Source organism: Musa acuminata, chromosome BXJ1-11, assembly GCF_036884655.1.
Source record: "Musa acuminata AAA Group cultivar baxijiao chromosome BXJ1-11, Cavendish_Baxijiao_AAA, whole genome shotgun sequence".
NCBI classification, from domain to species: Eukaryota; Viridiplantae; Streptophyta; class Magnoliopsida; order Zingiberales; family Musaceae; genus Musa; species Musa acuminata.
This window is the reverse complement of record NC_088337.1, coordinates 24,381,895-24,393,464: the sequence shown is the minus strand read 5'-3', so window position 1 is coordinate 24,393,464 and position 11,570 is coordinate 24,381,895. Positions and strand designations below refer to the sequence as shown.

Below are 11,570 nucleotides of genomic sequence, written 5' to 3'. Positions count from 1 at the left end.
AGTCCGGCCACAGTAATCGGACGGTGATGCGAGTCCTCATAACGCGATCGTCGCCTGTGACCGCCAGCGGAGCGCCGTATTACCTCCGCCAGTTCAGTGAACAACGTCGCGGTGCTCTATTCGTCCTTTCACATAAATATTTTTCCGGTTCATCTGGCCTTCTTCTTCCGTTTTTCTCCCTGGTTCCAACCCCGTTCGCCAGGAGAAGCGGCGGAGAGACGGAGGGATCGCTGAAGATGGGATCTTTGCGTAAAAAGGTTCGATTTTGCGCTTCCGTTGTTCTTCTCTTGCTCTTGTTCCTGCTCCTACTTGGCTCCCTCTTGCTTGTCGAGGCGACGGACATCCCCCTCGGTTCTACTCTCTCCCCCTCGAACGCCTCCTCCTGGTCGTCCCCGACCGGGACCTTCTCCTTCGGCTTCTTCTCCGATCGGCAGAGCCCCTCGCTCTACCTTGCCGCCATCACCTACTCCGGCGGAATTATTGTCTGGTCTGCCGGTGGCAGCGGCTCCGTCGACTCAGCCGCCTCCCTTCAGCTCCGCGCCGACGGAAACCTCTGCCTCGTCAGTGGTTCCGGGGCTCTCGTCTGGGAGTCCGGAACCGCCAGCAAAGGCGTCTCCGCCGCCGCCCTCCTCGATTCCGGCGACTTCGTGCTCAAGAACTCCACCGCCGTCGTCTGGGACACCTACGACAACCCCACCGACACCATCCTCCAGTCACAAAACTTCACCTTTGGCCAGGTACTGCGCTCCGGCGTCTACTCCTTCTCTCTTCTCCAGAGCGGAAACCTCACCCTAACGTGGAACGATAGCATCACTTATTTCAACAAGGGGTTCAACTCCACCTTCACTGCCAACAAATCCCTTGCTTCCCCGGTGTTGACCCTCCAAGCCAATGGAATCGTGTCGCTCTCCGATGCATCACTTTCTACCGCAGTGGTCATCGCTTACAGCAGCGATTACGGCGAGAGCGACGACATCATCCGGTTTGTGAAGCTGGACTCCGACGGAAATCTGAGAACTTACACTGCCGTCAGAGGTGCCGCCGTCGCCTCGCGGCAGTGGGCGGCTGTCGCGGACCAGTGTGAGGTCTTCGGATGGTGCGGCAACATGGGAATCTGTAGTTACAACGATACGTCTCCTACCTGCGGTTGCCCGTCTAGGAATTTCGACTTCGTCGACCCAGATGATCACCGGAAGGGTTGCAAGAGGAGGACCGAGATCCAGGACTGCCCAGGGAACTCTACCATGCTGCAGCTCGATCACACCCAGTTCTTGACATACGCGCCGGAGATCTCCTCCGAGCAATTCTTCGTTGGCATCACCGCTTGCAGGTTGAACTGCCTCTCGGGGGGCTCCTGCGTCGCTTCCACTGCGCTCGCCGACGGATCGGGATTCTGCTACCTGAAGGTGTCCAATTTCGTCAGCGGGTACCAGTCGACGGCGCTCCCCAGTACTTCCTTCGTCAAATTGTGCGCACCTGCTCTCCCAAATTCCCCATCTCCGCCGGGAGAGCTCCGCTTGCGGTCCTCCAATCTGAAGGGTTGGCTGGTTGCCGTTCTGGTTTTTGGCACTGTCTCGGGGTTGATGCTCTTCGAGTGGGGGTTGTGGCGGTGCTTTTGCCGGAACGGCGCAAGATATGGGCCATCATCGGCTCAGTACGCGCTCCTCGAGTACGCCTCCGGTGCCCCGGTGCAGTTCTCATACCGCGAGCTGCAGAAGTCGACCAGGCGATTCAAGGAGAGACTTGGGGAAGGAAGCTTCGGCGCCGTATACAAAGGGGTCCTCGCGAGCAGGACAGCGGTCGCGGTGAAGCAGCTCGAGGGGATCGAGCAAGGCGAGAAGCAATTCAGAATGGAGGTGGCAACCATAAGCAGCACCCACCACTTGAACCTGGTCAGGCTGATCGGATTCTGCTCGGAAGGACGGCACAGACTTCTGGTCTACGAGTTCATGAAGAACGGCTCGCTCGACAGCTTCCTCTTCTCCGGTGAGTCCTCCTCGGGCAAGCTATCGTGGTCGACGCGGTTCAGTATCGCAGTCGCGACAGCCAGAGGCATCACATACCTGCACGAGGAATGCCGGGATTGCATCGTCCACTGCGACATCAAGCCAGAAAACATCCTCCTCGATGAGAATTACAACGCGAAGGTTTCGGATTTCGGTCTTGCAAAACTGGTCAACGCGAAAGACCACAGGCAAAGGACTTTGACGAGCGTTCGGGGGACCAGAGGGTACTTGGCTCCCGAATGGCTTGCGAATCTCCCGATCACATCCAAGTCGGATGTGTACAGCTTCGGAATGGTGTTGCTGGAGATCGTGAGCGGGCGGCGCAACTTCGATGTTTCGGATGACACTGGCCGGAAGAAGTTCTCGGTGTGGGCGTACGAAGAGCTGGAGAAGGGAAACATCAAGAGCGCAATGGACAAGAGGCTCGCCGAGCAGGACGTGGACATGGAGCAGCTGAAGAGGGCGCTACTGGTGAGCTTCTGGTGCATCCAGGAGCAGCCCTCGCAGAGACCGTCGATGGGGAAGGTTGTGCAGATGCTGGAAGGGGTTTTGGCCATAGACAGGCCTTCGGCTCCGAAGGCCGCAGACGGTGGTTTGGCGGCTGTCACTAGCAGCAGCGCGAACACCAGCATCACCGTTTTCGTTACGTCATCTCCGGCTCAGCCTTCGTCGAGCTCATCGCATTCGATTGCAAGCTCATCATTGGTTTCCAAGAGGAACTTGGACGAACCAACGTCATCCCCGGTGGTCGTCGCAGACCAATCTTCCTCGTAGAATGCTATGGAGACTCGAGGCGTTCGATCTGAGTCGTGTATGACCGATTACATGGAACCAAAGAAGCACTTGGAAGTCTGCTACATCAGTTTCTGTACAGTATTAAATTTGTAGTCATGTAATGTACTATGAGGCGATTTCTCATCGTATCTGTCAAGTTTATTTGAGATAATTGAAGCTGATTGCTTTATTTGTAAGAATAGCTCGAATGAAGCAAGCATGAATGATCTAAGAACTGCATTTTTATTGCACAGAATGAGAGCATTCACTCTTTCTTTGTGACTGTCTATATATTAATTCGTCTAACAAAAAAAAGGAAACTGATAAATGGTGTGAAGCACAGGTTTGGTCGTATAAAATGCGACATGTTTTCAATCTTATGCATTAAGGTATCATTAAACGGAGATATGACAAATAGAAAACCATTGATATGTCATCCTCACATAATGATAGGTCACCTTTACATGATTGACATGACATGCTATGTGGGGCCCGACTCTATAAGATTACCAACGTGGATATGACAAGGAAGTCGATTGAAATCGATTCAAATATGATGTTGACCATGTAGTATTGTTGACTGAAAAGTTGATTTAGTAAATCATTATTTTGTATCTCTATGTACAACTTCACTTTATGGCCAGATGATGCGTATAATGATTCCTACACGATCTCGACCAAATGATTATTTATTGTACTATAAAAAATTTCCTTTGATACATTTTTAGCAATGAATACTATTTAACTAAATACATTGATCGAATCCGAATCTATACAAACTTAAACATTAAATAGAATATTATCAGATATACTTTTAATGTTGCTCTTTGTCTTATATTTAATCCTTTTTTTTAATACATGTTGGTGAACCTTTACGAGGTGTCAACACGACTCGGTCCAGTCCCGGATGTACAAAGTTGCCCATGTGGATGATCGGGTAGTGAGGGAGAGCGTCATCCCCCGAGTGTGGTTTTCTCTCTTGGCGAGTGATATGCCTTTTTGCCGTTGGACTCCTACACACTGGTTAAGATCGGGAGGAGGATTTTTCAACTCGACCCATTCGAAGCTTAAGTTAGCTTTTGGCTGAATGAGAGAGAGTTGAGTGTTCGAAGTCCCTTCAGACCCTTAGCCCTAACTAAGTGACAGGCTTTTATACCTGTATACGGGGAATGGTCGTACCCCATACGTTAATGATCACCGACCCCTTAAGCGATTGGCCCATGCCTCTATGCTCGACGGCATCGTTCCTGTCGATGTGTGTGGATCATCCTCGAGTGATGCCATCCCGATCATACTGGGGCGACTCTATACTCGATGGTATCATTCCGATCGACGTGTGTGGATCGTCCTCGAGCGACGCCATCTCGATCATTTCGGGTCGGCTCTATACTTGATGGTGCCACTCTAGTTGACGTGTGCGGATCGTCCTCGAGTGGTGTCGACCCGATCATTCCGAGGCAGCTCTGTACTCGAAATGGTGCCATTCCGGACCTTCCGAGGTAGCTTTGTACTTGATAGCATCACTTATACGGGGTCCTACACAGGCTGGGGGGGGGGGGGGTGGGGGGGCGGACGGTCACTTGTTTGAGCTGTCGACGTGGTCTGCCAAATCGGCTTGTAAGTTTCACATCGGTGCTGTTGTGGCTATGGTATGCTGTCAAATTATGCCCTATCATTCTCTTCCCCCTACATGAGTCATACTTCGGGCATCTCGTGGAGGGGTTCGGGGCGTGGCTTAGCTTCTTTGTGGTGGTTGGTCCAATCGTCTTACTAGGGGCAATCGGTTCAGTTGTGTTGGGAAAAACCTGTTAAAGTGGAATAATTCTTTTCCCTCTTTGTGTATCAAAATGGATTTCTCATCAAAATACCAACTTGATATCAAAATGCTAATATCAACCAGAACAACATAAACAGTAGAGCAATAAATCAATCATACAGTGAAACCAAATTTTTAACGTGGAAAACCCAATACGAAAAAAACCACGGGACCGTAGTCCACCTCAAACTTCCACTATCAATAGTAATGATAATAGGTTTACAGTAAATCTTCTCTAGAATAACTAGAGGATCACAATAACATCAAGAACATAGATCTTGACTCAAGAATAGTATATCATCATCACATAGGATGGATCTCATCAAAAGAGAATTCTAGGTCTCACAAAGTGGGTATAGTAGAAAAGTATCTCAGATAAGGTAAATTGTAGATCAACACCATTAGAATTATAGAGCTTGCTGCAAGGATTCTTTACATCAAATTTAAGCTAAAACTGACAAAGTTTAACCCCCGATCATAAGTAGAAAACTCAAAAATCTTACTTTCTCTCCCCTATTTCTCTTTCTGTTATTTCCTCTCTTTCTCTACGTGCCGCTATTCTCATGCTGCATGAACTTATATTGCCCTCTCTCACATTCGTCATCCTATCTATTTTCATTTTCTTTTTAATTAATGATTTGGGTTCAAAAGACCCAATTGTCCAAGCTCATATATGGGCTGAACCCAATAATTCTCTCCCTCCAGCTCATATGATTGACTTAGACAATTGAGTCTTTTGAGCCCAAATCATTAATTAAAAGGCAAAAGGTAAGGGCAGCCAAAGGCGAGGGTAGTGAGCGTGCGCAGTGAGCAGTGGCGACGCACGATGAGAGAAAAGACAGAGAGAGAAAAGAAGAGAAGAAAAATAGGATTCTGAGTTTTCTACTTGATCAGGGGTTAAACTTTATCAATTTTGGCCTAAATTTTATATGGAGAATCCTTGCAGCAAGCTCTACAATCTTAATAGTGTTGATCTACAGTTTACTCTCTATGAGGTACTTTCCTGTGATATCCACTTGTGAGACCTAAAATTCTCTTATGATAAAATCCGAAGATATGCTATTCTTGAGCCAAGATATATGATCTTGATGTTATTGTGATCCTCTTGCTATTCTAGAGAATACTTATTATAAACCTATTATTATTACTATTGATAGTAGAAGTTTGAGGTGGACTACGGTCCAGTGGTTTTTCCCACATTGGGTTTTACATGTTAAAAATTTGGTCTCATTGTGTGATTTATTTAATGCTCTACTGTTTATGCTATTTTGGTTGATATTTGTATTTTGTTATCAAGTTGGTATTTTGATGAGAAACCCATTTTGATACACAAAGAGGGAAAATAATTATTTCGCTTTAACAGGTTTTTCCCAACAAGTGGTATCAAAGCAACAGGTTATTTTGGTACTAGTTTTTCTTGTGTGATTGAAATGGAGTAGTCAGATATTATGATTAAATTGAACTCATCAAATTATTCCACTTGGAGGCATATGATGGAAGATTTGCTTTATTGCAAAGATTTATATAAGCCCATCAAGGTTAAAGATAAACCTTCTACTATGGACGATGAGGAATAGAAAGTTCAACGTAAAAAAACTATTGCCTATATTAGAAGATGGATGGATATAAATTTGCATGAGCATATTTCTAATGAAACCAAAGCTGATGTTGTTTGACAAAGATTAGAAAATGTCTTTGCGAAAAAGATAGTGGAAAATAGAATTTCTCTCCTCAAAAGACTTATAAATTCAAATATCCAAGTCTAGAAGAGATATCAAATATTTCCACTGTAACAGGCCAGGTCACATGAAGAAAGAGTATAGGTTTTGGAAGCGAGAACAGAATGAAAGGAAGAAAAATAAGAAAGAGACCAATACAGTTGCTGCTAATGGTGATATCATTATTGTTTGTGATGATGATTGTGTTAGTCTTGCAGCTCAGGATAGTAACTGGGTAGTTGACTCTGGTGCTTCATTTCATGTTATTTCTCATGGTGATTTTTTTCAGATCTTACAGTGCTGGTGATTTTGGTAATATCAGAATGGGAAACAATGGTACATCTAAGACTGTAGGTATTGGAGATATTTGCTTGGAGACCAGTATTAGGAGCAAATTGATACTCAAAGATATAAGATATGTTCCAGATATTTGTCTTAACTTGAAATCTACAAGCAGACTTGATGATGAGGGCTTTGCACATTATTTTGATGAAAGCAAATGGAAACTCACTAAAGGTTATCTAATTGTGGCAAGAGGAAAGAAGCTTAACTCTTTTTATGTCATGGAAGCTAAGCTATACAAAGAAGAGATTAATGCAATTTAGAAGGGTGAAAGCATAGATATTTGACACAAGAGGCTTGGTCATATCAGCGAGAAGGGACTTTAAACTCTTGCTAGAAAGCAAATCTTATCAGAGTTGCAAGATACATCTCTTAAATCTTGTGATCATTGCTTAGCTGGAAAAATACAGAGTTGTCTTTCATACATATCCATTATTTAGATAATCAGATGTTATTGATTTAGTTCATACTGATGTTTGTACTATACAAACTAGAACTCCTGGAGGTGCTCTTTATTTGTTATTTTATTGATGACAATTCTAGAAAAGTGTGGGTTTTTGCTTTGAAACCTAAAGACCAGGTACTTAATATTTTCAAAGAGTTTCATGTCAGCATTGAAAGAGAAACAAGTAGAAAGCTAAAGTGTGTTCGATTAGATAATGGTGGTGAGTACAAGGGTCCTTTTGAGAATTATTGCAGGTTCCATGGTATCAGACTTGAGAAAACAGTTCTTAAAACTCCTTAGCAGAACGGTGTAGCAGAAAGGATGAACAGAACCATTGAAGAAAGGATTAAGTGTATGCTTTCCCATGGCAAGTTACCTAAGTTATTTTGGGGGGAAACTATGAGAACAATAGTTGACTTGATAAATCTTTCTCCATCAGTTCATTTGAAAGGTGATGTTCCAAAGAGAGTATAGAAAGGAAAATATATATCTTATAATCATTTGAGAGTCTTTGAGTATAAAGCATTTGTTCATATTCCCAAAGATGAGAGATCCAAGCTTGATAATAAAACAAAAGCATTTATCTTCTTAGGATATGGTCATGAAGAGTTTGGGTACAGATTATGAGATCCAATGAACAAGAAGATTATTAGAAACAGAGATGTTATATTTCTTGAAGACCAATTGTTTAATGATGATGATAATGTTGAGAAGCCAAAAACCTCTGTTTATATTCCTTGGAGTCTGGGTTCAGTTCCTTCACCTATGGTTCATGATGATTTTGGGGGAGATGAACAAGAAGATTGTGGTGAGAATGTAAGTGATGATACTCTACACTAGAGAGCAAGTGATGTTGAACCAACTGAACAAGCACCTCCACCGCCAATTGAGATTCTACTGAGAAGATCCATTAGAGAGAGACAACCATCTACCAGATATCCTTCACATGAGTATGTTATGCTAACTGTCGAGGGAGAGCCAGAAACTTACCAAGAAGCTATTCTACATGAGCATAAAAATGAGTTGGTTAAAGCCATGCAAGAAGAGATGAGATCCTTGCTTGAGAACCACACCTATGACTTAGAAAAGTTGCCTAAAGAGAAGAAAGCTCTCAAGAATAAATGGGTTTACAAATTGAAGACTGAAAATAATAGCTCACAACAAAGATACATGACACAACTAGTTATGAAGGGATTGAGTCAGATGAAAGGTATTAACTTTGAAGAAATATTTTCTCCTATGATGAAAATGTCCTCTATCCGAGTTGTTCTTGGTTTGGCTACCCGTTTAAATTTAGAAGTTGAGCAACTTGATGTGAAAACAATATTTCTTCATAGTGACTTAGAAGAAGAAATTTACATGGAGCAACTAGAAGGTTTCAAAGTCAAGGGAAAAGAAAATCTGGTGTATAAGCTTATGAAAAGCTTATATGGACTCAAACAGGTACCTAGACAGTGGTACAAGAAGTTTGATTCTTTTATGATAAGCCAAAGGTATAATAGAACCACATATGATCATTGTTTATGAAGAAATTTTCAGATAATGATTTTATTATTCTACTATTATATGTTGATGATATGTTGATTGTTGGTCAAGATGCTGGTAAAATTGAAAAACTTAAAAAAGAGCTAAGTAAGTCTTTTGCCATGAAAGACTTGGGATCGGTGAAACAAATACTTGGCATGAAGATTTTTCGTGATAGGAAGAAAAGAAAGATTTGGCTATCTCAGGAGACCTACATTGAAAAGGTTCTTGAAATATTCAACATGAGTAAAGCCAAAGTAGTTTGTTCTCCACTTGTAGGTCATTTCAAGCTTAGTTCAAAACAATATCCTACAAGTGAGAAAGAAAAAGAAGAAATATCTAGAGTGCCTTACTCATTTGCAGTAGGCAGTTTGATGTATGATATGGTATATACTAGGCTAGATATAACTCATGTAGTTAGAGTTGTCAGCCGATTTCTCTCTAATCTTGGAAAGGAACATTGGGCAGCAGTGAAATGGATATCAAGATATCTAAGATGTACTTCCAGGTTATGTTTATGTTTTGACAGTGATGAACCTGTGTTAGAAGAGTATATAGATGTAGACATAGCAAGTGATACTGATTCCAAGAAGTCCACTTCGGGATTCTTGATGATATTTGCAAGAGGAGCAGTCTCTTGGGCGTCTAAGTTATAGAATTGTGTTGCTCTATCAACCACAAAAGCAGAATACATAGCAATTACTAAAGCCTGCAAGGAAACTTTATGGATGAAAAGGTTTCTATAGGAATTGGACTTGAAACAAGAAGGATATACTGTTTACTGTAATAGTTGCTTTTCACCTCTTTAAGAATTCAATATACCATTCCAGATCCAAGCATATTGATGTGAGATATCACTGAATTCGTGATGTGCTTGAGTTGAAAGAATTATAGTTGAAAAAAGTGCATACCAATGAGAATGAATCAGATATGTTAATAAAGCCTTTATTTAAGGAAAAGCTTAAAGCATGTAGGCGAAGAGCGGGCTTAGTACAGCCCACCATATGAGCTGGAGGGAAAGAATTGTTAGGTCCAGCCCATATGTGGGCTTGGACAATTGGGCCCTTTGAGCCCAAATCATTAATTAAAAGGCAAAAGGTGAGGGCAACCAAAGGTGACGCATGGTGATGCACGGTGAGAGAAAAGGCAGAGAGAGAAGAAGAGAAGAAAAATAGGATTTTGAGTTTTTTATTGATGATCAGGGGTTAAATTTATTAATTTTGGCCCAAATTTTATGTGGAGAATTCTTGTAGCAAGCTCTACAATTCTAATGGTATTAATCTACAATTTACCTTCTTTGAGGTACTTTTCTATGATATCTACTTTATGAGACCTAAAATTCTCTTATAATAAGATCTATCTATATGATGAAGATGCTAGTCATAGATGCCCAACAAGCCAATCACGTGAGTGATGGCACGTGTGACTTGACACGAAATCTTTTTGCTTATTATATTTTGATATTTATCACTTTATATTGATTATTGCATATATGCATATATATATTGTGATGTCCTTGGATCCGTGCAATGGGAATCAGATCATGATGAGATCACAATAATGAGACCGATTCACCTTTAAACACAGATCCTAAATAATTCCGGTCATAGGTTACTCACGAGGGACATCGTGATAACCGGACAGACTAGTGTGCTGTATACCCGTCCATATGATGGATGCAATTGGTCTCATAACTGCTCGTGTGGGGATACTAGGGATACAGTATATGTGCTCATTGGAGAATGAGTTCATTGATTGATCTACTTTTGGAATGCTGAATGGTTGATGATGCCTTATTGTCAGATAGCGATTTCATAGTCCTAGTGGTGTATTTGGTCCTTAGACTTGAGACACTAAGGATGCCTGTATGAGTGCTTCACTCTTTGATACCAGACTTATAGGTTTGGATGTCTCAGATCTAGTACAACTAGTCATTGGGAGTGGCAGTCGACCTTACGAGGGCTATTAAGTGTCGATAAAGGATCATCCACTCTCGGCGTCATGAGAGGAATATCTCATATGTTCTTGCTTAGACAAATCCCTAGCCATGGTCATTCGGGTTGAGAGAGAAAGAGTTCTCCGGGAGAATCCGATTAGAGCAAGACTCAAGAAGAAACCGTATGGGTCTGATAGCACCATGTCTGATATACGGTCTCTGGGATATTAAATGGATGAGGGACTATAGGTATACGGTAACTGAGGAGAGATAGGTCCAATGGATTGGATTCTCCTGTATCGTATGGGGACTACGGCGCAGTGGCATAGTACGTCCGTAGTCGATGAATCAAGTGAATTATTACAGAGATAATAATTCACTAAGTTAGAAGGAGTTCTGACAAATATGACTCATGGCCAGCTCGATATTGGGCCTAGAGGGTCACACACATATGGTAGGCATTGCGATAAGTAGAGGTTCGGATATAAGATATTTGCCAGAGCCTCTATCTTATTGGATATCCAATAAGCCCATGAATTATTGGATCCCAAGGATGAGATCCAATAAGAGCCTATGAGAGATTATTGGATAGAGATCCACTAATCTAAAAGGCTTGGGTAATTGGATGTAGATCGAATACCCACTAGGGGAGGATCCATTAGGTTTTGACAGGGGGCCTCTATAAATAAGAGGGATTTAGAGGCTCATAGGCTAGAGCCTTTGCTTGCCTCTCCTATTCTCCTTCCCCTCTCTACCTTAGAGTAGGCCTGGAGTTTTGAGGAGCGTCGTCGTAGCCTTGCTATGTGGATCACTACTAGAGAGGAGGACGCTTGACCTCCTTCACCCTCTCCTAAAGATCTATAAGGAAACAGGGATATACGATCTCCCTAGGTAACACAATCTACTCTATACATAGTTTTAAGTTTCGCGGATTATGCGCACCAATCTTTGCACGACGATGAACATCTCTTTGGGAATAGGGGATTTTGTTTTTCTTATTCTTCCGTTG

General features: G+C 42.7%; 1 protein-coding gene across 1 annotated transcript; it reads left to right on the top strand.

The window, feature by feature from the left end:
• Positions 1 to 2,980, top strand: LOC103973750 (G-type lectin S-receptor-like serine/threonine-protein kinase At1g34300). The gene has a single exon (XM_009388397.3). The coding sequence runs from the start codon at positions 27 to 29 to the stop codon at positions 2,778 to 2,780; it is 2,754 nt and encodes a 917-aa protein (XP_009386672.3). The 5' UTR covers positions 1 to 26; the 3' UTR covers positions 2,781 to 2,980.
• Positions 2,981 to 11,570: the final 8,590 nt, after the last annotated feature.

What these genes read in the sequence shown, in the direction of transcription:
- LOC103973750 (XM_009388397.3), top strand. Translation starts at nt 27, where the DNA reads ATGCGAGTCCTCATAACGCGATCGTCGCCTGTGACCGCCAGCGGAGCG.